Source organism: Parambassis ranga, chromosome 10, assembly GCF_900634625.1.
Source record: "Parambassis ranga chromosome 10, fParRan2.1, whole genome shotgun sequence".
Taxonomy (NCBI): domain Eukaryota; kingdom Metazoa; phylum Chordata; class Actinopteri; family Ambassidae; genus Parambassis; species Parambassis ranga.
This window is the reverse complement of record NC_041031.1, coordinates 9456828-9483268: the sequence shown is the minus strand read 5'-3', so window position 1 is coordinate 9483268 and position 26441 is coordinate 9456828. Positions and strand designations below refer to the sequence as shown.

The window sequence follows — 26441 nt, the reverse complement described above, 5'->3', positions numbered from 1 at the left end:
ACAGGTTTTAAAAACATCACTAATAACTACAGAGGCTTAAGGGCTCTTTCATTATTAGACTGTTTCTTCCTGGTTAATAAACACATCATTCAAGCTCACTGTGAGCTTTAAAGTGTCAACATGCTCTAGTTGAATGCATAGAAATACGTTTGTGATGATCTCCTTAAGGCCGATAAAAAAACCATGTGAATGGAAATTAATCACTCTCAGTCTCTATAACTTCGAACATTGTTTTGAAACATTACTTTTTTATCCAGAGAAATGTGAACATGTATTAATAGGAAACCTTTTAGGAGCTGCAATAGGACCTAAATGAGCCAGGAAAGTAAAGTATGTAATCATTATGTACAGATTATTCTGCTCAGCTTTAGTTTATTTCCTTGCTGTCAATGATTAATTAAGTGCATCGGGGATCATTTAGAGTCACACGAAGCCCTAAGTGGCTATTTATGTTGGGTCAAACATGGCGAATGATTACTGCCTACAGTGATGAGGCTCAATATGTGAGGATTTTTTTGCTGACAACTGTTTTGACTCTTGTGCCCTTTTTGCCCTCTGCTCTCACTGCAGTTTGCTCTCAGTTCTCCCGTGGGGTCTACGCCATCTTCGGATTCTACGACAAGAAGTCCATGAACACCTTGACCTCGTTCTGCGGCGCTCTGCACACCTCCTTTGTCACACCCAGTTACCCCACCGATAATGAGGTGCAGTTTGTCATCCAGATGCGGCCCGCCCTCCGGGGTTCTGTCCTCAGCCTGCTCTCTTACTACAAATGGCAGAAGTTTGTCTACCTATACGACACGGAGCGAGGTAGGTGACAGCCTTGAGTCAGGACTTACAGAGTTTGAATTACAGTGTGGAAGCATGTTACAGTGACTCAGTAGAGCAGAAGCACTGCAGGGTTAGCAGAGGACAGATTTACCCTCTAATACTTCATGAAAGCCTTGTAAATGCTGGAGCTGTTAATGCTGCACTATTTTATAAAGTAGTTTAGTGTTATGTAAATGTGAAATATATTCACCAGCAGCTCATAACACATGTAATAACACATTATACTCTAAGGAGCAGCATGCGCTATGAGCTATAACCTTTGGATTCTCCCAACAGTTGGCTGGGTAGTGTCAGTTAATCTCCTGTTTAATCGCGTTGTTTATATTGGCTCGTCTTTCATCTGAAAGGAGGTATGTCACAGCTGCTACTAAAATGTTTTCTACAGAAATCAGAGTCTGTGTCTGCCTGTGGGCGCTGCTTATTGTGTCGCATCAATGAGGGGCTCTGTGTACTTCCCAGATTGCATTGCCTCGTTGATGCTGCGTATATGACAACCTGTCAACATGGCCAAGTGTTCATTTCTGGGATTTCTAATGTCAAACGAGAAAATGAGCTCATTATCTCTCAATAGAATAATGATCCCCTCCCTCCTCCTACAGAAACTTCAATTTGTTCAAATAGCACCTGGGCAGGAGAGAAGGATATACTCAGGATATGACAGACAAAGCCAAATTATGTCTTACTCATTGTGGTGGTGCCAGAAACGGTGGCTACATATTCCTCCTTCACTGCAGACTGCAGTTTGTATTAGCTTTGTGTATTTGCTCATTATAGAGAGGTCCTGACCTGCAGATATGCTTCAAGTCACCTGTCTTCCCTGCAGCATGCTCTCTGCTTTTTGTTTGGTTCTTTTTTTGTGTGGTCCAGCCTCACGTGCCTGCCACTGTCTCTCTTCCTCTCTCTCTCTCTCTCTCTCTCTCTCTCTGTATCTTGCTTTGAGGCAGAATATGAAGTTTGCTTTAGCACTGAGTCCTCTGTCTATGGGTCTCCAGGCCTGCAGGGTCCAGAGCTGAGGGCCTTAATCCTCCACACAGCCTGCAGATAATATGTGGTTAATTAGGGTCACACTGACTAGGACACTCATTGGATCTTCCCTGCGGATGCTAGCAACCCACACGTCCTTCAGCACAACCAATACTGTTCGGCCCCCATCCTTCTGCTTTTCCGCTTCTGTCTGGCAAGCGAGACTGTCTGGGGCAGAGTTGGATACATAGCGGAGGTGGGCAAAATAGCCTGAGATACAAAAACAGATGAGGTGCTAGGAAGGGTAGAGTGATGACAAACAGACATGTGCTTTTAAGAGAGGAAAGGGCGGCAGAGGGCAGAAGATGGAGGGAAAACAAGAAGGAGGAGGAAAGAAAACACCAGTTCTGTCCAGCAATTAAGACAACAGCAGGCGCGTGTGATTTACAGCCTGTTACCTGTGTACAGACAATTCCCTGTGTACAGCACATCCCTGTGCCGAGGCCCATGCCAAGCCACTTTTACTTCTCCTCTCTGCCAACGGTGTAAGGCGATCCCTTATTAGTGGGAGGACATTGGCCCCAGGAGGGGATTAAAGTCGTTTATTGATGCACTCCATCCAGCACTTTGGGGGGCTTTGACACTTGGCTCATCAAGCAGACAGATGTGTCAGAGAGCCTCTACCTCCGCTTATCAGGTAGTGCAGCTCCCCTGGCAATACGGACACTGGCTGCTGGCTAAACCAGGAGGAGTGACAAGGGAAAATAGTCTTCAAGGATGTACATTTCTTACCTCTGGCTTTGAGGCGAAAGGGAAAATTGACAGACAACTTCTTTTATTTGTATTACTGAGTTATTTTGTCTAATGTAGTTCTCAGTTTGGTCAGATGTACATCTCTAACGCTGGCTGAGCCATCGGTTTCCTCTTTCTATAACTTCAGGGTGATCATTTAAACTATTTAAATATTCATTTAAACTAAATATTTAAACTTTTAATTCCAAACCCCCATTATTATAACAAAGTATTTTCAATAACTACTGACTAGTTTTCCTGTCAGTGGCAGTTGTACTGGTGTTAAACACTTCTGATGACTGGTGGCTTGCTGGTTTATCAGTAGTATGTAGAATCTCTTACTTTCTATGCTATTTTTTAATAAGCTGGAATTGCTGAAGTCTTTGTTCACTCACAGGAACAGAGATTGTTTGTGCGTTCGTTTTGCATTATGATTGTGAGAAAAACAGAAATGATATGTGGAGAGAAGTCTCTTGTTGACACAGCGCCAGTGCCGGTGTCTAATCTAGAACCATTTCCACACACTGTCATACTGAAATTCTACTGGTGCCAAAAAGCTGCCAGTAGCACGGCTGCCCAAAATTGCTTGGGCAAAAAAAAATTGGACAACTGTCATCAGTAGTTAAGGGAGGGGCTCTGGCACGAAAATTGATGGGCAGTTGATAAAACACCAGTGAATATTGCATCAGGTGGTCGTCTGTGGGCGTACCATGGTTATGAAACTTGTGACAGTTACACTGGATATTTAAAAGAAAAGACCTTTGGTCGTGACATGAGTGCTTACTTACATTCATTTCAGGCCCACAGCCCTGCCTCTAAATTAGGAAATAAATATGAGCCTCTGATCACACAAAAGAGAGGGAGACCATTAATTATACAACAATTCAACCCCATCTGCAGGTTTCTGATTTTGCATTAGGTAAACTATAAAATAAAACAAGTAAACCCAAATGACCTTCTGTTCATGATGTGTAACACAGAACACCTGTGGTTACAATGTATTATTTTCTTGAGTGCCTTTTTGGCTTTTAATTTGCGTTTGATAAAAGCATTGATCATCCACCATACTGGAAGCAACTTTGCAATTATTCTCTAAAATCTCCTATTAGGGAGGGAAAACACAGCGGAAAAAAAAAACAAAAAAAACACATTCACACAGCCGAGTTCCACCAAGAGGTTTTATTCAGTCAATAGAAAAGATTAATTACAGGCACACTATTCATTTGGCTCTGTTATTGGACCGACTGAAAATGCTTTTAGGCCTTAGTGCAGTGCTTTCAGTTGCAGAGTGATGGTCCATATGCTTCAGGCTCAGATGTATTGGAGGGAAATGGAGGGAAATTTGTACCCTAAATGCCAATATCAGACAGCTGTTTGAAAGCCGACGTTATGATGAAGGAACGGCACGGAAACAAATGGAGCCTCCGCAGGCAAAGTTATACCAGCTTAATGAGTGGCTACTCTCCTCCTATCTGTGGTGTGTGTGTGTGTTTGTGTGTGTGTGTGTGTAGAGGCACACAGATATCACCACGCTTTCATTTGATTCACCCTCAAACCTCACATATGACTAACTAGGAAAAACCTATCCATGCTTGCAACACATCTCCAGCAGTAGCTTCTGTCTTCTTCCTTCTCACCTCTACTCCAGTGATTTTTTTTTTTTTTGCTCTTTCAGTTTGCATCAGCACACAAATTTTCCCTTAACACTGCAGCTGTATAAGGTGTTCAGGTGAAGGTAGATGGATCTTGCCCTTTCTGTTCTGGCGGTCAGGTATGGGCAGATAATTGCCAGGTCTGTGCAGCAGAGACAGATGATTACAGGCTTTATTGTCTCTCCCAGGCACAATCAACCCTGATTCAGCAATCTCACCTCTACTTGATTTATGAGTCGCACTCTCTCTCTCTCCTCCTCACTCTCCTCTATACCTCTTCTTTATATGCTTTTAGCCTTCTCTTATGTCCTTCTTCCTGAGTGTCTGTCTGTGGGCTTGCAGTGACTGTAGCTCTACAGCAGCAGCTGTTCCTCCAATACAGCAAAGTGGTCAAGAGTGGGTGCATTAAGAAACGATCCGCACGCAGTCAGAAGCATTTGTTCTGCGTTTCATCGTGGAAAATGTGAAATTTCAGGAGCAGTTAGGTAGAAAGTAAGCGCAGCAGTGTTTAGTAACAATATAAAAACAGACGTCTCATTATAATGTATCATAACCAGCTCAGCAGCGATGTCAAATTTATCTCTACAACTTCTTTTAGCTTTAGCTGGATAAGTTCAAAGAAACACTGTTATACCCTTTAAAACAGACTTTATATTAACATAAATGGTAACATGTGTCATAATCCTCATTATTATTGTTATTGTGGCAGTGTTGGGTCAGTGAGTGGACGTAAATTGGGTTGCTTGCTAATTACACATGTAAAATGTGTATAGTAGGTGATTTATGAATATTATGCCATACCATATTTTGTGTCATTGTAAAAAATAATAAAGATAAAAATAAAAAATAGGCCCAGTGCTTAGTTACAGTTGTGTGATAGGATGTGATAATAATAAGTATTTTTATGTAACTTAGAATATAAATTTATATCAACAGTAGCTCGAATGATTGTCAGTCAGACATTCCAACAACAGCAGCTTATATTAGAGCAGATAATCCCTTTATAACACATCTATACTGGTGTCACCTCCCTGCGAACACTTTAGCGTATCGCTATAAATCCAATGCCTGACACGCCTGCTGTGCCTAGTAACAGTTGCTAAGCTAGAACTGATCAATCTGTTTGGGGGATGGTTTCATGAAAAGGGTCAATTGTGTGTCTATTTTTCTTTGATTGCTGCCATGTCAGTGTGCACAGCTCTGCCCTGTGTCTTTGCTGTGTTTTTATTATGTCAGTTTTGATAAACTCCAGTTCACCTTGAACTGAGCTACGAAGCAGAAAAATAAAACATTATGAATGAAGACGTAAATGATGACTGATTGAGCCTCCTGACAGTGTGGAAGCAGTTATACTTTACGTTGACATTTTGTGAATAACAATCTGCAGAAAGCAAACCCGCTGATATTTGTTGGTTAAACCTGGAGCTCCCATCTCTTTGAATCTATCATAGTGTTGTAAGACAGAGGGTTCAGGCTGTCTCATAATATCCATTGCCACACTAAAGCGCTAATGACATATTAGGAACAATGCTGGGCCTCCTGTTGTCTCTTTCCATCATTTGCTCAACCGATCAATATTCTGAATGTGATACAGTGAGCAGGAAAATGATTTAAACACGGAGCCGCTGCACTGAAAGCACAGAGCTGTTGACTTTTTATCATTTACCTGCAGACAGTCGAAACTGTTAAAATAGAGTTTGATGTCACAGCCTCATTGTTACACCAAAGGTGGAATCTTCAACATTCAGACTTAAAATAACTGTAGGACATGTCTTTCATTTACTCCATCAATATACCCAATGACCCCAAAAGCAGCTGAGTCAATTCAGTGAACTTATCTGTAACAATAAGGTGCATGTATACTATTGATTTTCTTGGGTTGCTTCAGTAGCCGCAATGGGAGTAGTATAAAACATGCAAATATGTGCAGTCCCTGGTCTATTATTAGCTAGCCGAGTGGCCTTTTTGTTCATCTTAAACTCTCTGTGATTTCATTATGAAATAACATTTTATTGTAGAAGAAAGGAAGTAAGGGAGCAAGCTTTTTGCAGTGTTACTTAACACTGGAAGAACTACACTCAAGCTGTCCTCAAGAGAAATATATTTACTTTCTTAAAAAAAAAAAAGTTGCTTGGTCCTTAATATCACTCTGGCAGCAGTCTCCCAGACAACAGTCTGAACCTAAACCCACATCAAACAAGACAGTCTGGGATTCCCATAATGAAAGAAATGACTGGTTTCTTCTAAAAAAGACGTTATCTGTTTGATAAAAATAAACTGTACTTCATCAAAAAAAGTAGTCATGAAAACACGTTGCTCAATTCTTTTTATCTCGGTAAGGCTGCAGTAGTTAGTATAAAATGGGCTCCAAGCAGAAGATGATGAAACTATTGATGCAGTATAAAAAATAAACACACACCACAGACCTAAGAGGTGTACTTAAAGGATCAGTTTGGTGTGTTAAAGCAAATTTAAACAAAAAGGATGATTTACCTCATGCCCAAAATGGTAAATTTGTAATCACAATTACAAGAAGGTGTTAACATAGACAGGTGGTATTTGACTTTTTTCTTTCGAGGCCTTTATTACCATTTCATTTAAATATCAGAGATTTATACAGACACATATGTTTGTTGTGAGTTTCAGCAAAACTCCACACAGTGACTGTGAAATTTAAAAAAAAAGAAAAAAAGAGGTTTTACAGGGCCATTGACTCCATCGAAAGATGTTGACTACATGTGACAAAAATGACTGAGTGGAACAAGTGTGACAGTGACAGAGGACCTGCTCATACTGCTGACATGCTGCTTGTGTGAAGTGTAGAACTTCAGCAATGCACATTAACAGAGCAGACACTGTCTCAAACTGTACAACAGGTTTAAGAGTCAGCACAGACGCAGCCGACATGCCAACTACCAAAGAGCAATGCAGAAACTGTGTGTTCATCCAGCCTCAGAAATACTATTTCTGTATCTATTTAAAGTGAGTGGGAATGATGGCATGGCTGCTAATGTCAATTATCTGCAAGCATTGTAAACAGACTGATTTCTATTATTCCAGCTGCATCCATCAAAAGCCCACTTGGCTTTGTATTAAACCCTCATAGCTCTGCACAGACACAGTTTGACAGGCAGACAAGATAACTCCTGGCCTGGCACAACTGGCAGGATGACGTGCCAACAAGGCCAGCAGGCTCATGCACGGGAGGATGGCCACACATACAGTAGTTCACCTCATCTCCTCTAGCTCCTGCCAAGCCGGAAAAGATAGAAAGACAGATACGAGGGAGGTGGGCAATCAGGCAGAGTCAGATAACTAAAGTGAACTTCGCTCCTTGTTCTTCAACAATCCCTCTAATTGGCTATCCAGAGACTGCTGCCTTTGTTCCTTAAAAGAGTCACACAATAAATGTCTCCCGCTGCTCTTCCTGGATGGCTTTGATGGCAAACCAAATCAAGTCTGTCCTTTTAATTGGATTGTAGTGGTTTGGCATTGCTCTTGCTGTTGTACACAACATAACAAATCCAGAAATGTGATAGGAATGCACTCAGGATGGACCAAACTAAAGTGATAGAACACATAAAGTACATGAAAATTGCTTTTTGCGGTGCACACTCCTGTGTGTAGTTTGCGTTTTATCTTCCGTTTTGCAATATTTTTTCATCAGCTGCTTTTTCCTTCCTTTCAATTTGTTATGCAAGCATTTTTTATGCCATTCTGACACATTTCACACTAATAATGTCAAGTCAAGTGCAATATTGTCACCTGCAATTGTTGATTCATACTCTCTGCTCACCATGTGAGATAATAAGTGTGAATGCCAGCTCCCCACTCCAACCATGTCTATATCATAGAAGGCATTTTGTTTCCGTGGCTTTGTGGGTTCATCACAGCCACTTTAATGGTGCATCAGCTGCACCCTGCTGAGACTTTATACGCACACACATATGCCTCTTGTGCTTTAGTGGCCTCTCTCCTTCACGCCGGCTTCATAACAACTAAATTATGCATGCATCAGGAGAGTAAATCAGCTTGGACACGCTGACAAGAAAGGGCACATCAGAGAAGCCATAAAATGCACAAGAAAAATAATATTAAAGAAATATGGATGGAGCTATGCATCACTGGCATTCTTTGTCTCTCTCTCTCTTTTATTTTGCACACATAAACTGGTATCACTGCCAAAGTGTCATTGCATTATACAGACAGACCAAACCAGCAGTGGCAACCTCTGTAACTCAGTAACCTCTTCAAAAAAAAAAGTCAAGTGCATGTACCTTGATGATATGAGAGCCATCGTCTGTCAAAATAGGCACACAATAAAGCCCATGCTCTCTCTGTGTCCTCTTAACTGAACCTGGAATAAAGCCATTTTACCACCTACCACTGCTAGCTTCAGCAGCCATGAAATTACTGCTGGGAGCTTTTTTTTTTCATTATAACAAAATGTCCTGGCCTTTGCTTCCGGCAGCCACAGTAAAGTCAGATTGCTTTGATGTTACACTATGTCACGGGGCCAATTTGTTTGTTTGAAACAACAACTAAAACATACGTGGCACACTCGAGTAAACACAAGAGCCGAATAATATCTGTTTTTTTATTATAAATGGTATAACGTGTGTTTTGTTGTTGTTCAACTGATGAGCAAAACAACACAGAACCACGCTTGATCAATCTTTTCACACACACTCACATACAACTTTATGCATGTAACACTATGGAGGCCACAAAGACTGACAGGGAGAACAGGAGAGGCTCTGAAAATGTCTGTGGGTGGATTTTTCACAGTGGAAAAGCACTACTCTTCCTCCCTCCTGCATGTTTTTGCACTTCTAAAGATACAGACAGCATGCTGCTGCTGTTTGATTTGACATGCGCTGTCTTTCTGATTAGGACAACACTTGGCAGTGAAACTGTTTTGGTTATAGGCCTACTGTAAATACCACATCAAAGCCTCGGCTACACACTTTTGGGCTACTTTGGCATTTGCTTCACGGAAAATGCTGCCTTTCTACCACTGCTGCAGACATCCAGAGTCGTCTTCTCCCGTCGGCAGGGTGGAGGAGCTTGTACTGAAGCTTGAGTTGTAACATTTTCTAATTGGCATTTTGCATTTTTATTTTATTTTGCCAATCTTTGTCAGCACTCTAAGTGTGAGATGATGTTAGTGTGTATTGTTTATGCTAAGAGTATAGGTCACAGAAATCACAGCCTAGGCTATACAAGATGTGGGCCAATACCAGATAATACTAATGGGAAGAGAAGTCTTCTTTGTAAGCCCAAGATTTAGATCTCGGCTGCACAAACACTGGAGGAGTCCTCGGAGCCCTGTGAGCACACTTAGCCCAGAGGCAAACACTCAGCAGGTTCTAAATATTGTTAAGTATTTATTCTGGCTTCATCTCTGGGAATATTTATAAATTAGAAGGTGCATAGACATGTAGTTAATGAAACATATTAGTCAGCTTGTGGTTATACAAGTTAGACCTGAGACTACTGGATATGTTTTGCTATGTTATACATAGGCTCAGTGAATAGCATGGCTATTGTCCATATAGCCCACAATGCTAATTGCATCCTAACAGCAAAGAGGGGCCTGAGGGGCTCTGGATAAGAAAGCTGCACTGTGACTGTGAAATCACCCCAGTAAAAGTAGACCTCCTAAAGACTGCACATGAATATGAGATGTGTTAATTGAATATAAACTATATATATCTTGTACTGATATAAAACTGCTGCTGTAGTATTTGCAGTATTTGAGATCCCATATGGCTACAACTGTGTCAACAAGGTCAACATTCCATCTTTGTCAGAGGTTTTTGAGTCCTACAGTTGTATATAAAGACAACCACACAATTATAAATCAGACATTATCTTTGTAGTTCCAATCCAGCGGTTTCTAAAGCCCTCTGAGATCTCGGGCAGTGCTCAGCAGGCCATTTCAGACCTGCCAGAGCCCCTCATTTACCAGAGGATTGACAAGTTATGAGGGAGAGCTGCCACGTTTACTGTTAGTTTAACGGCCGCTTTTTTCATCTGTGCCTCTTCGATTTTTATCCTTATTTTGCTGCTTGCCGGCGGTTTGAGTTGGTTCCCTTTATTTGTTGTGTAGCATGACTTATTTACTTCTGTTTCAAAATTTGATCAGATTAGTAGATTAGGTTTGTGATTTTGGTGTGGATTATTATAATGCCAGTGATAATATAGCAGTGTAATGAGACAGTGTTACATACAGCGGTTGTGTCTCTAAAGCTTACAGTCAGTTGTGTCTAATGTGGAGGTGTACGCTCAAAGGAGTTTGGAGTATTTGTCTGAATTATCTAGTTAGCCCAGATCGGCCTGGAGATATAAGAGACAGTTGTGAGTGAGCGAGAGGGAGAGAGCGAGAAGAGAGAGAAAGAGAGAGAGAGAGAGAGAGATGGGGGCCTGTGACACTCTGCACCGAAACCTAATGAGAGGCAAGGAACCAAAGGAGCTGGGCAATGAGATTAGATGCAACTCAATTCAATTACTGCTGAGCCGCCACGGGTGACGCTTCAAAACTCATCCTGTTAAGATCCGGTTCACAGACGAAGAAGAGGACTGCAGCTCTCACTCAGCTGCTGTACAGTACACTGCACCGCTACAACATTGCATTTGCAGCAGCCCTGATTCATAAGCACACAGGGCGTCTTTAGGCTCCGTCTGGATTTGATAGCAGGAAAATGCAGGAATAATTGAGTTTTCACCCATCGCAGCGGTTTTTACACCACTACACAAACTGCACTGCTGTTTCAAGCGTGTGTTTGAGATTTAAAAGCAACTTAACACCCTGTTCTAGCCAGAAAACACACATATTCAAAGACCTGCACTCACAAATCCCTGTGCCCTTTCAGTTACCCCACAACCACTGGCACTCACACACTCGCCTCTGAGATTCTTTCTCCAGTGCACATTTCACTTCCTTCACATTAACTCTGATTCCTATTCATTTTGCATCATGATTCACACAACTCAGGCTTGAATTATTCTTCTGTGAAGAAACACACAACACAACTAAACACAGAGTAGGGGAGCAATTATAAGTCTACACAAGACTAGTAAAATAAAATAAGGTTTAGCACAAATATCTCAGGATGACCCCCCATGCCCATTTAAGTAGCTGCACACATCTAGGTACGTGTCTTCTTTTTTGGTGCATTCTTCAGTCATCACAGTTTTAACCTTTATTCCTGTATCCTGGCAACACAGTGGAAACACACAGATACATTTTATCAGACTGAAAAAAAAAACCTGCTGCATTACTGGTGCTCTTTGGGGGTATGTAGCAAAAGGGCACAGGCCTTTTTTTGCTCAGAAACATGAAACTGAAAACTTACCAACATTTTTTATGAATAACATAATGACAAAATGCTGTAAGCCAGGAAAAGATCCTTTCATTGCCATTTAATAATTAGACTGATCTAACAGCAGAGGCACAGTTTTACTAGGATTCAAGGATTAAGTAAGAGACCTTGGGGGGATGATCTGAGCATCCCTATTTAATTTCTTACTTAACTTTTTTAATTTTTTAAAATTTCACTGTGAATGTTAACACACCTCAAACAGTGTATTATCAGCACACACTGTACTATGACACAGATTTTTGCATTGACAGTATATCATGTGATGTAAAAAGTCTGGCTGTCTGGATGGCATGATTAGCACTGAGCAGTATGATCAGCAGAAGCCACCGTGTGCTGCTGCATTTGTACCATGGGGGATTTATAGGTGGCGATAAGGAAAGCTTGTTGTTGTCTTCCATAATTTATGTAGTTACAATCTCAGATGGAACACAGCTGTGGAGCTCTTCTTGGCAAAGAGGTGTGTAAGATTTATAGCTTTTCGTCATGTTGGAAATAAATATTACAATCAAAAGCTTTTATGAGGTCTGCTGTGCTGTTTAGGGGGATGAATGCATTGATTGGCTGAAGCTGGAAATGGTCCTAGAAAGGTGAGTGGCAGATTTTAATCTTTGCAGAGAAGCAGGGAATAGTAGTGCAGATGAAGAAGGAACTATCATTCTTGTTGCTGCTGACAGATTAAGTTGCGTTCAAAGGATTTTTGAATCTTTTTTTTTGTTGAAATGATGAAACATAAACTTTTCTGCTGATGTTTGAAAAACATAACGGCAGCAAAAGTAATCCATTTCTGGACAGACTATTTACCACCACCAGATTCCATCTCTTAATTTCCATACAAATGTAAAACTAGGCAGGCATGGAATCTTCTGTGAATCTTAAATGAATCCAATTGTTCCCACACAGTTCAGCATTTGCCGGAGGCAGGGAGGAGACAAGTGCTGCACAAATCAGCAATTTCAAAATAAAAGCCCTCTGTGATCCTAATCTGATTGACAGAAGGGTGTTTCCCTCGTTCACACAAGAGGTAGCATAATGCATGTTATTTTGCACCACATACCTCAAAAATGAAAACAGAAAGGACACTACATATGAAAATTCCTAAAGCTACCCCCCACCACCACCCAATGTGATTACTCTGTGTGTTATTTTTTTTTTTTTACCTTTACAAGCCTTCTCAACAGTTTCCAAACCAACAGAGACCATTTTGACCCAGTTAATCTGCATGACATCTCTTAATGTGAGAAGCTTTTATTGCTGGGAAGACTGCCATGTTATCCAGCTGGCTTGTGGTTGGTGAGGTTCTGAGCATATGCCTCAGGAAAATGAATAATGCATTCATGTTATTCAAACCTTCATTCTGTAACTTTTGCTTTAGGTAGAGGAGATGTGAGGAAGTATTTCCCAAGCTGCCGCTGTGGTCATGTAAAAATGATGATACTTTGGAAAATCTTCAAATATGTGTAGTTTTTCCTGTTTTGAAAGCAAGTTATTGCAATTGTCCAGGTCCTCATAAATGACAGGAACGGTTGTTTACCAAAGACAGTCAAAATAACAATGATTGTTTTGGTACAAAATCATATATTTTTTTGGCACCCAACTTCCATTGACGGGTGGTACGACCGTAGGGCTAGCTGCTAAAATTCTGAAATTGTGGCTTCAAATGGAAATAGGTAAAGAAATAATTTGAGTTTGGTTGAAAAAAAATCTTTCAACCAAAGTTAAAAGAAAATAAATATTTCAACCAAAGACAAACCAGGATGTTTTCCAAAGAAAATGTGACATCCTGTCTTACACCAGTAATCTGATGCATATTTACCTGTTATGCCCAGTGCTTTCTGACTGTTCACATGACTACTTACTTGTAAGTTCACTAGGTTAAGGAGGGCCATTCACCCATTCATTGCTTTACCTGTCTTATTCCGTGCAGGGTTATGGGGGGCTGGAACCTTGAGGCAGACAGCCATTCTGTTAAAAATGGCCCCACTATCCATATGATGACTATTTAACACACATATTACAAGGCAAACATCGGCCGCCTGCAGCAAACGTTTGTGCAATTTTCTTTATTACCATGGTGTGGCAATTTTACATGCACCTCTTTACACAACCACACAGATTAGAGCTACATAAACACTGATTTTAACCAAGAGGATTGGCTTAAAAAAATTCAGATGATTTCAGATTTAGTATGAGAAGTTTCTACTCCCTTCAGGCTGCTGGTATCTGACTGCAGTGTAGTCTCTGGGTTTCTGTGTTCAGTTGTTGCCACTCATAAACAGCTCTGTGACCCATAAAGCTCAAAGGGGCTACATCTCAACATACACTATCATCTGAACTCTTTGTTTGCTACAATTTCAATCATAAGCTTTAGGCTAACTCCTTGGAGACGTGACCCAATAACTGGGTTGCCTCATGACCTTGAGGTCTGGCAGGCTGATGTCTCCAGGCAGTATTCCACTGCTCCTCTGGACAGATGACACAGTGTGTGTCTGTCTCCACTAGTTGCTGAGCTGCTAACCAAAAGGTCATCTGGTGGAGATGTGGCTGTGGCAGAGGCAGCACACTGGGAGCACACACAGTGCAGTCATCCCACTGCATTTTCAAGTAAAAAAAAAAGAAGAAAAAAAAGTTCCTGACCATTCAGATGGATTGGAAAAAGGAGGGAAATGAAGCTTTTCTTGTTAGAGCTGTTGTTGTTTCTTTGGTCTCTCCGCGCCGCCTTTGTTGGCTGTCTGCAGCCGGTTCATGGAGATAAGGTTGTGCAGAGAAATGGCTCACAGTAAAAAGTATATGACAAAATGTGTACTTTTGCCAATTGCTGTTCAGACTGTGTCAGATAATTTGCATAAAACCCAATCACATCAAACTACATTAACAGTCATGTAAAATCTGCTGCATGGGAATCTGTTGCTGGAACAACCCTCTTCTGTATGACATGAGAAATGAATGGGGATATGGTAAAGACGCTTATTGTACATACAGTTTGCAATGACTTTGTCCCTTGGCTTAATGAAATACCAATGCTGTGTTTGATTTTCATTAATAACCTTCACGTTAGTTCTTACTCATTGTACATTGAGGAAGAGTTAAGTCATTTTTTATTTCAGGATTGTGCTACATGCAATCTATCCTCCCAGAAATAGAGCTACATTATTCATTCTGTGGTATGTGATTTGACCACAGTGTTTCTGAGCGCTCTGTTAAATGGAAATATTTCACGTGTGAATTAATCATTAGAAGGGCTCATTCCCCATTCTACTGGTAGCATAATGATCTCTTTCTACCACTGGCCTGGATGAATCTTTCATTGTCTTTATCTTTAAATGAGTTGGCGCAATCCTCCAAGGAGACACGGGCCGCATAGTGTTTCACCACACTGTCAAAGTTAACATGTGGCTCAGCTAAATGCCATAATTTAATTGATGCCAAGCGCAATAACATCACCCGCTGATCTATTAATAATATGGAGATACGATTCCCGTCCCTTCACTTCATTATGATATTGCCTTCTCAATATGCATATATAAATTCACAATCACTTACACACTGGCACAGAACATCTAGACTCTAGACAATATTTTAGTAGACTTGCAGACTTTGGAATGCTATTTTAGATTGTAATGAGATGGCCTTTAACCTCTGGATTCAAGCAAAAAAAAAAAAAAACTCTGCAGAATAAATTAAGAAAGCTGCTTAGTTCCTGCATAGCTGCTGCTGCTGGGTGCTGGTCTCCTTTGTGTTTAATCCTTTGGGTCATTCTCTCTTTCTGTCTCGCCTCCCTGTATCACTCCCTCCCTCTCCAGGTTTCTCTATACTGCAGGCGATCATGGAGGCAGCAGTGGCTAACAACTGGCAGGTGACCGCTCGCTCTGTTAGCAGCACGACAGACGCAGCAGAGTTCAAGCGCATCATTGAGGAGATGGACAGGAGGCAGGAGAAACGCTACGTGATCGACTGCGAGGTGGACAGGATCAACACCATATTAGAACAGGTGAGTGTACATGTGGTAATGCACATGAACCCAAATGGACTATCGAGTTTTATTTTCTTCAGTTGTATAAACAGGTGTCACCATGTTGCTCTGAAGGAGCTTTTGTAAGTCAGTAATAGTAGTAATAGATGTGATTTACATGGATCCTCAGCTGATGTGTGAGATGATGAATGTTTGGTGCATAGTGGTTACTTGATGATACAGATGAGCAATTTAGAATCTTCTGTTTTGGGGAGTTTAGTTTATAATATTAATGATTAACAATCAGGATATGTCAGACTCTGCAGCCTCAACATTACAGCCAATTCAATTCAAGTTTCTCACACTGGAATTTTCCTGTAAGCAATCAATCACATTAGGGCTGTGGCAGCATCAGATTTTCAAAACACAATTAGAGTGGCCAATAGCAATGACCATGTGTTTGACAGAGAACGTTGTCTGTAAATATGACAACATCCTGTTTGCTAAGTGCTTCTGTGGTGCATGTTTTGTTTGTGGGTTTTAATGAGTGCTAATATTAGAACAGACTGATTTGTTATTACTGATACTAAGGTTGAGTTTGTGTGAGACGCAGCAGTAATCCCACCTGTTTTGATGTTGTTCGGTTGCTAAGTTTGAGGCTGTTTGAAAATCATTGAGCTGCCTGGGAGCTCGAGGTGGAGAGGTCTGAGCGTGAGCAGCCATTTGGAGAGACCACTGATGATGCAGCCTTTTAAATCCTCTTCTAACAACCCCAAACCCCGTCCATTCCCCCCCATCATGTCCATAGCCTGAGGAGGAAATGAAAGGTCCACCAGTCCTTGTAGTAGGGAAAACACAATTACTGTGAATAGATGAGTGGCTATTATGCCATGCATCTCTTCTGCTGCCTGCCCCCACTCCATCCCGTGCACCCCGGCTTGCTGCTGCTGCTGCCTGCTCATAAGGCAATCAGTCCTCGAATTGGATTCTGCTCGTTAACATTCATTTAGATATTGGCTTCTCTTTGTCTCACAATATCCCCACAATGACTGTTAGTTTCACTTGTTTTTTTATGAATCTAATTTGATCCCAGAGTCATAGTTTAAAGCAGAATTGCTTTTAGTATTAATTTGCTGTGTCTAATTAAATTCTTGAGCTGCAAAATTCTCCCCCTTTTACAATCCAGGGAATATACAGAAATCTATTTCCATTTTGTCTTTAGAATATGTGTCAGCTTTTTAGAAAATAAAGCTCAGAATATTCATTACAGATCACATGTGAGGCACATTAACGGCTGCGTCTTAATTGCTTTTTTCCCCCTGCAAACAATAATAATGATGCAGGGCAATAATCTGTTTGATGTTCTTCTGTTCCTGTCTTTGTTTCCATTAATGAATTATTTCCTTCTCTTTGTGAGCGCTTTCCACCTCTCAGCCTCCTGCTCTCACTCGTCATACATTTTTCTGTCTAAACTTTTGTTTTAGCTCAGAAGGTTAAAATAAAGCTTTTACATCAGCTAACCTTCAAAGCAGCAGTGTGTCAGTTTTTCCCCTTGTTTCAGTGACAACCCCAGCATGGGATATTTCTTTGTGTTGGAGCTAATTGAAATAATCTGGCCAGCTCTGCCAATGTGGATGAGTCACAGGCATTCAGAGAAGCTGCTGGACTTCACTCTGCAGCTGCCCCCTATTGGGCCATATCACTACACGTTGAAACAGGAATGGACTGCATCCCATGAGGGCAATCACACCAAAAACGGCACCCACTGTCAGCCATGTGGGACTCATGCTGCTTATACGTGCTGCTGTGGTTCTATTAACCAATGATTGTAGAGAGATAGAGGTCCATCTGTGGTGGACTGGTGGGAGAATTTGAACAGAACCAGCGCGTTGGGGCTGATGTCGACATGTCACTTCAATCCGTCAAGGTCACTGCCTGTTGAGAGAGGATCATGAGAGAGGGGCAGATCCAGCAAGCTGATTGCTGGGGGAAATGGGAATCAGCTCGGTGGCTTAGTTTTATGATTTCACTCTGAGTAATCCCACTGCAGAATGAACGTCTTTATATGAGGCAATGAAGTTCATGGGCTGTGGAGGTATCAGGTGTGAAGCTTACACAATTTGGTACAATTGTTGCACAGACAGGAAAAAACCCTCTGTGTTGCTCTTCATTAGCTCCACTTAGCAGTTGATGCTAATGCTTTGATCCTGCTGGGCCTTTGTTGCTTTACTCATTTGCTCATCAGTTTTTCAATGTTGAAGGAAATCTTCCAAAATGACATCCATGGGTAAATGATTCACAGGTATTCATTTTATGCTTTTATACCAGGAATGGCTTACTCAGTATTTATGTTTATTTTTATTATTATGTGACACTACTACCACCAACAATTATGTTTTATTCTACCTCTTCCAAACAATTATTGCAATACTGTTTGTAAGATATTAAAAGCATAAATGGAGCAAGCTAAGGATGGAAAGGGGCTGTAACATAACTATGAATAAAAAAGAATGCATGCATGGAAACGAGCAGCTAGTGGTTTGTGGAGAGTGCATGCAGGCAGAGGTTTAGCAGACCTGAGGCGATGCAGGGATTACACAGCAAATCAAACAGAATCGTTAGCTACAACACGAGCTGAGTGACACATATAGCTGGCAAACAATGGAAGGAAGACTGGGGTTGAAATACTGCTGGGTTGATACATGAGAGACAGGGGCGTGGACAGATGAGCAATCAGGAGGTGAGGAGCGCCACACCCACAACCCGGACACATGCACATAAACAACCAAACACAGGAAGCACAGGCGTGGTATAAAATGTAAAACGTACTTTTTCTAAGTAAATTTAAAGTATGCATGAATTTGATTTATTGATGTAATGATGATCATCAAAGAGTTATATTGTTGTCTAGTTGTTTTAGTTCTTTCAGTGGATGAAGGGTTCATCGAACACACACAAACAGACTGTATTTATTCAGTCCAAGCACACGCGGCTGAATGTCACTTTTATTAGCTTCCTTTTTCATTTGACATGATGTAAGAACATGGTAAGAGAAGTATTTGCATACTGCTGCATCAGGCCTAGCTCTGTTTACTCGTGCGAGAGCAGTGTGAGCGAGCTTCCCTACAAATGTGTTTTGGGATGCCGAGGAGAATGCTACACTCGGGCCATTATCATTTCATGCTGTAACAACCGCTCAGGATTTACCGCCTATAGGACTTCTCCATCAATACTGCACTGCAGATAAATTAACCCTATAGCAATCCCTTCCCTCACAATAAAAAATGAGAGAGCCCCTGCCGCCTCTCTCAAACATATCTGTTCAATGTGTCTCATTGAACTGGATACATGCATGACACCATGTGTCGACAAAATATTTCTAGCATTAAAGAAGGGCTATAAAGAAGAACTAGATTGAGGTAAATCATCTACCAACCACTTGCCATAATGAAGTTTTTAATTGGGAGTACATGTACTCGGCATATATTGTCATGCCCTATCTGATCCATCTTTTAGATTGCTCATATCTTGTCTTTATGCTCCTTGCTGGCCTGCATTCCTCCTGGGATTTCAGTGCTGGAGTCTGCTCAGAGGCAACAACCTGCTCATCAGTAGTGTAAAGAGAGGCAGGCAAAAGAAATAAATTAAAAAGGACTGCGGCTGGGACAGGCCCAGGGCAAGCAAGCTGTTCAAAGACAGGCAGGCAGTGAGAGCTCCTCCAGCCGCAGAGCTGCATTTTCATGCAAAAAACGAGAAGTGAAAAGGGATTCACCGAAAGAAAAAAAAAAGACAAGCATCCTGGGATTTGTTAGAACAACATTCTGCCGCCTGTAGAGGCATTAAGGGTGGCCATATTGCCTTCCCACGGAGAACTGGAGACCGTCCATATCCCTCTTTTTCTTCTTGAATTGAGAACTCTGAGAATATCCACAGTTGGATGGATGTATTATGGAATCTGAAATCTCTGTGCGATATCAAATTTAAGAAAGGAAAGGAAATCTGACCATGGGCGATAAGAAGTCGTGGGAGAGGCAGAGAATGGGCGATAGATTGCCAGCAGCAGATAAAAAAATGTCAGCAATAAAAAAAGGAGGTCCTCAATCAATGCTGTGGAAAAAGAAAGCTGCATTCTGTAAACCTAGGGGAAGACATATTGTGACATACTGGAAGATGCATCAAAAGGTACTAAAACACACAATAAAATCTGAATAAGGGTCCTCAGGTGACATTTGATTTTGCAGATTTGCAGTCAAGGAACCGTTATATAGCATGTATATATGACTATCATGCAGTACTGTCAGGATACATGAAAACCTGAGTGTGTTTCTTTTGTGGATTCTACATCTTATCAGTTTTAATAAAACGGATTTTTGACAAAAACTGAAGAATAAAAGTTGTTTAATGCTATAAAAACAGTAACATGATATATGATATAGAGCATTGGAGGGTTTAAAGGGTTTTATTTTTTATAGTGTGAAGGGCTGATTTAACATTTTCTATGGATGCAGAACTTTGGTAAAAACATATTGTTTGTACATTTTAGTTTGTGTTGTTAAACTGCAGATTAAGAATCAGCACTAAGTATAAGCAAGCAGCAGTCACAGATTAGTACCATGTACAACAATGAGCTGACTGTGCACTCATCTTGTGCCTTAATGTTTGGCCAGTTTTAAACAACATACTCTCTGCCTCTGTCATCTTTGCTGACTTTAAGTATTCCAAGGCAGATAAAGTATTTAGCATGCCTCCTCCCTGTGACACCATCACTGTATTCTATTCCCTGTACACGACTGTGCAGGATTCAAGTCAGGATATATATGTTAATAGTGCTTTAATTGATAGCTGTGATATTCGGTCCTATCAGACATAACATGGGAAAACATCTAAGATCTACAGCAGCTGCTCTCTGCAATTTCCAAACACTTTCAGAGGGACTGTTGCGTGTGATGCAACACAGTGGTAAACATAGCCCTGACCCAACTGTTTGGAAATGTGTTACTATCTATTATTTAATTAAATACAAGATTTAAATTCTAATAACACTTTCTGAAAATGTGGGTTTTTGAAATAATGCAACAGTAATCAGTAATATTGATTAGCTTTGTTGTTACGTTAGCGCTTGAAATGCCTATTTGCTCTTAAGCCAGAGAAAGAAAGAGAGAGGGCAGTAGGCTAATGTCTCCACTGATGTAAAAGGTGTGTCTGATCAGCTTATTGTCCCCGGGTTGATGAGTGGAGGGACTGAGCAAAATGAAGCTGAATCTCTGTAAAGCCAGGTCATGCTTTCAAATCCTAGGCACCAACCTTGGCAGTAGAGGGCCTTTTATTAACTGAGATTATAGAATTAAATGGGATTAAAGTGTTATCATTAAAGAGAATGTGACCTGCTGACTCAAAGACCGAATGAGAGGCTGAGACCGGTGAGCTGCGAGATTTGAACATGCTGCAATAACTCTGTAAGAACACAGTGTATAGTAATGCATATAAACCAGAGGAAGCCTTTTCACCTTATCAGTCATGCAAAATTACCCCGATCGTTTTCAGTAAAAAAAAACAGGGTAGGCCATCTTGGTATTTCAAAGCGCTGGCACACAAACAAGAGGGCGCCTCAGTTACAACGATTCTTTTCCCCAACATATCGGGGCTCAGATTGTTCTCATATCTCAGAGCAATGATAGACATAATCATCTGAATATGAGTCAGGTGTTTCTAAGATGTTCTTCATTTGGGGGAAGGCCAGCACTTGTGCTATCTTCGGGGGAATATATCGCTTTGGCTGCCAAGAAAAGCATCTTAGCTTCAGCCACTGCTGGCTGTTAATTAGAGAGTGCTCCACCAAGAGCACTCTCATAAAGACTTCAAGCCTTCTTGCCTTGAGACGGCAGAGGAGGAAAGTCCTTTTCTTGGTTTTACATACAGTTTATATTCACACTATTGTTCCAGCCTATGTGAAGTGGATATAATAATATGTAACAGTTAACATGGTCAGTAATCAATGCTGATTATTAATACAAATATATGATTTATATGTTTGGTTTAATCACATGCTGAGGAGCAGCTTTTCAGCCTGCTGATTTAAAATATGAAAGCAAAACCTCTTTGATAATGAAGCTCAAGACTGATCTGAGGTGAGATCATTTAATTACTATTTATCAGCACACCTTGATACATATTAATAAAAGTAAGGATTGCTTTAGTCTTATAGGGATGGCAGTGGTGATTAGATTGGATTTTTACTCACATTTTCATTTGTTTAATACATTGAAGTAGGTTGGTTAGTTGCATTTAGTTCTGACATTACCTCTCATATCACTCAAAAAAACATGGTATTGTTTATTGCCCTCCTTGGCTAGAGATCTAAATAGCTCATTGAAAAGTATTACTATGTGCTAACAAGTAGCTTCAAGCTCTGTGACTTAAACCTGCATTCTTTCTGCTTATCCACTGATTTATAGGTAAATGAACTCCACTGATGGCTTTAAGCTGTCTTCAGATGTTCATTTTGATATTTATGGACACATTTAGAGTAAAACAGACAATCAAGCAGGATCTGCTTTTTGGTGTGGCTGTAGTAATAAATAGTCAGTGGTACTAGCTGAAGGCTAGTTCTAAAATGTAATAGGTGCACCATAGCAGTGCAGCTGAGTTGGTATGTTTTGGATCCTGGCTGTTCATAGTTCAGACAGAGGCTGAAAGTAATTGCATCATTATTTGCTCGTCTTTTATCCGGTTCAGTGAATAGTATGATATTTACAAACTCTAGGGAACCTATCATTTTTCATTCCGCCTCTTCCTGTGTCGTGGCAAACTGTGCGGCGGAAAGGTCAAAGTCAGAGGAAAACTTTTACTAAAACTGTGTAGCTGTAGTCTTACATTTAGGGCTCTCTATCTGGTGGAGCCGAGGCATGCCGAGACTGGATGAGGGTGAAGTCAAGGTCGTCCGACTTGTCTGTCCCCATCAGGCTTTAAAGAAAAACTCCACTCCGCAAAATGCAGGCTCTGCTTCAGCTGTAGAACAAAAGCTGGTGGAGCCAGCTTGTGGATGGATGTGCAGAAGGAGAAAAACAGACAATCTACAAGCTACAGACATTTTTCCATGGTCGAGTGGTGATAAAAGAGATTTTTAATCTCAATGAGTCTCTCCTGGTTAAATAAAGGTTAAATAAAAATTAAATAAAATAATTCAAGGTGTCTGAAAATTATAAAAGCTGGTAAAACCATAGCAGCAGAAATTAACCTTTAAATTCAATATACTTTCAACAGTGATTTTTTATTCCTTTCGTTTTAGGTTAAACTAAGTTAAAGACTGGAAAAACATGAAAATATACTTTACATGGAAAAAACCATTTCCCATTTCTGTCCTTATTCCTCAGCACCTCCTCACTCACAGCTCATATACCATTGGCATCAAGTTATAATGCAGTGGATATGCTTTTATTTTTAACATTCAGGATAGAGCAAAATGCTGCTAACGGAGGTTATGTATAGATAATATAGGCTGTATATGTGTGTACTCAGTGCAGTGGTGCTGGAATACACATTCAGGGATACAAGCTCGACTTCAATGTAGCGGGACCACCATGTTTTGTTGCTTTTAGACGTAGCATGAATTTTAACTTGCTATTTACTTTTGTCAGGTCCGTGATGTCTGCCTTATAAAGGAGCTTGAGGGGGAAAAGGTTTGTGTGTTCTGGTTGGAGGTTCTGTGTATCTCTGTTCTGTATCTGTGTTGCTATGCTCCATCTCAGAGTCGCTGCTTGTAGCTGCTGCCAGGCTGGCTGTGAGCTGTGGGCTGCAGGCAGGTGGTGAGGTCTTTTCTCTGCCCAGCTCCGGGGCAGGTGTGAGGAGGCTCAGAGTCAAGGTCGGCACATGGTGAAGGAGTGCAGAGCTGCGGGGTTTGTCCAAGAATATACAGCAGTGCTTACCGTCTAAGAGGGGAGGCTAGTGAACAATTACTGTGATCTGTCAAGCTCTGATATCACTGTGGTGAAAGCGCCTCTTTTATGATGCTTTCTGTCACTTAGACTCATATTGATGGATTCTAAAAGTCAACTCCTGCTATTTCTGCATCATAATCAGCTCATTTCCTCTTTGCTTCTATTTGATTTCCTTAGTTTGTTCCCATCTGTCCGACATCCTGCAGTGTTGGAGGTTTAAAACCTTAATGATTGGGAGGCTGTCACAGAACACTGACCCACCCAAGCTGCTTGAGATATCCTGAAAGGCTTTGTGTGTTTGTGCTCCCTTGTGCGCCACTGAAAAACACAGTCGACATCTCTCATCTTTGTGGACAACCTTCAGATGTTCACAAGGAGGAAGCAGTTTATTTAATCTGTGAAAGTGCTCATATCAAGCAAGGCTGATCATTTAATTGTTTGCTGCTACTGATGGACAAAGGTCGGATAAAATTATCATTAACAGATACTCATGGTGAAAATGAAATTTCTCTTGCTTTTGTTGAGAAAGATGTGAGGGTACAAGAGTGCTTTTCATCACTCTGTCCTACTCAGCGGGAATGTTGTAAATGATCCACAGTAACAAATATCCAACGCCCCCCCCCCCCCCCACACACACACACACACAACAGATGATAAACTGACAGTTTGTTTTTGTGACAGAGCCAGAACATGTGCAAACATGCTGATTTCGCTGTAAACTTGTGTTGCAGTGTTTGTAGAACGCAGATGAAAACTGAGACATGGCTAACAGGTTTCTGTATGGCAGCTACTCACAAGTCCATCCACAACAGACAGCAAGCCCATAAATAATAGACCCTCGAGAGGCCTGCAGTCCAAAACCCTGTCCAGCATGTAATGCACAAAAGGCAAGGGCCATTTAAAGTACTATTGCAGGCACGAAGAAAGAAGAAAAAAAATCTAGAATAAAAGGCAGCATATGGTTTGTACCACTTACTATTTTCAGACAAGCTGTGTGGGCTGAAACATGCTGTTCTGCTCCAAAGGTGTGATATTTTCAAAGCAGAGAAAGATCCACATCTTACCATCTCACTGTAAAATCCACTGAAATATATATTTTTTTTCCATTCACTACCTTCTGTCCAGCAGTTGCTGACGACTTGCATCCCTGAACCGTGAATGACTTCAAAGTGCCCACAATACTCAAGGATGTTCCCTGTTGTTTCTGTTTCTCTCTCATTATCTATTCCTCCTTAATGACTGCCTCCTCGCTCTCTCTCTTGTTAGTAGACTTTGCTGTGTGGCAACCTCCTGTGTGCTCACACGATGCTCAACTTCATTTACAAAGATTGTTTTATATCCACTTATACTTTAAACTGTGGCTCTCAGCTCTCATCTCATGGGTGGTTTAATGTATTGATGTTTTCCTCTCCCAGGTTGTGACCCTGGGAAAGAACAGCCGTGGTTACCACTACATTCTGGCCAATCTGGTGAGTAATAACCGTGCTGCTCCCCTAGGAGGAAAAGGAACTTGCTTTCAGCTGCATGCGATACAATTTAAACACATGTTCGTGCAACATAGATGGATTATATGCTTGTATACAATATAAAGGATATACATAAGGTTTGTTTTGCTCATTTAAGAAATAGGAATATGCTCAATTAAGGATGCATAAATGCCCTAAATAAACTGCATTTAACCTTTTTTTTAAACTATCTTTGGAGGGTAGCCATGTTTTTTTCCAAACTCCAGGGAAGGAAATGTTCATTTAGCCTTGATATTAGCATGAGCTTTTTACAGTGAAGGCCAGCCCTGCTCCCACTCGCTGATCTCCTGCTGCTCTTTCTCAGACTTAAGAAGATGTGATTATGCAGCAGTCAGACACGTGTCCTTGCACACCATGGCACGACGCTGCACTTAAAAAACTGCAATTTGACCATAAAAGAAAAAACTGTCATGGCTTCAGGGTGAAAGAAGGGAATTTTAAAGGCAGCTAAAGCAGCTAAAGCTTTTGAAATGCATTAAAAGATGTGTTTTCTTTAAACATGGCGAAGAAGTGAAAGTAGGCCAACTGTTTCATGTAAAATAGTTTGTCGTTACATGATATGACACAATCTCTGAAGTCCTGGCTGCTTGTTTATCTGAGTTCAGGTTACACAGCAAAGTGTGGAGTGAAACATTTGCCTTGATGTAATAGCAAACACATGCTGCTTTTTCATACAGCATGAGACTCTTAATAAAGTGCACCTTGCACGCTGTCAGAATAGCTGTTAATATTTCGTGGTGGTTTGCCCCAGGTTATATTAAACAACCTCAAAGAAGAACAAGATACACAACTCTCCTCTTCACCTTTTCCCGTTTTTTGTCTCATCTCAGGGATTTACAAATGTGAGCCTGGACAAAGTCTTCGCTGGCGGAGCCAACATTTCAGGGTTTCAGATAGTCAACCCTGAGAACCCAATTGTGCAGCAGTTTATGCAGCGCTGGGAGCGGCTAGATGAAAGAGAATTCCCAGAAGCCCGAAACTCTCCTCTGAAGGTACCACGCTCACCAGGCCTTTCATTGTGCATGCAGAATACAACGATCGCCCCTTCTGAAGTGCTCTCCATCCGTTCTCATCCTCTGTTTGCCTTTGTCACTCCCCTCGTCCTCCCACCCCTCGCTTCCTCCGTCTTTGCTTTGCATCCCTCAGAGCAATCAATATATTGATAGGCAGTGCAAGCCAAGGTTATATTGCAGCTTCAATTTACATCTAATTAAACAATGATCAAGAAAGAAATGGATTTTGAATGGCATTTAATTAGATTTTGTCATGGTGCAGTGGTCAACAAACAAGTGGCTCAACCCCTCAATGGTGAAAAGGTCAGGCCAAGTTGGAGGGGAAGTACGTGGGAGATAAAAGCATGCATCAATTCTCTATTTTATCCCCTTTTCTGCACTAAAAGTTTTGAA

At 41.0% G+C, this 26441-nt stretch overlaps 1 protein-coding gene across 1 annotated transcript in view; it reads left to right on the top strand.

Annotated features, from left to right (window-relative positions):
• Positions 1-26441, top strand: part of gria3b (glutamate receptor, ionotropic, AMPA 3b) — a 71257-nt gene that overhangs the window by 20941 nt on the left and 23875 nt on the right. The window contains exons 3-6 of the mRNA XM_028415878.1: positions 571-810; positions 15424-15611; positions 24925-24978; positions 25866-26027. Coding sequence (XP_028271679.1) covers positions 571-810; positions 15424-15611; positions 24925-24978; positions 25866-26027 — 644 coding nt within the window. The remainder of the gene's footprint in view (positions 1-570; positions 811-15423; positions 15612-24924; positions 24979-25865; positions 26028-26441) is intronic.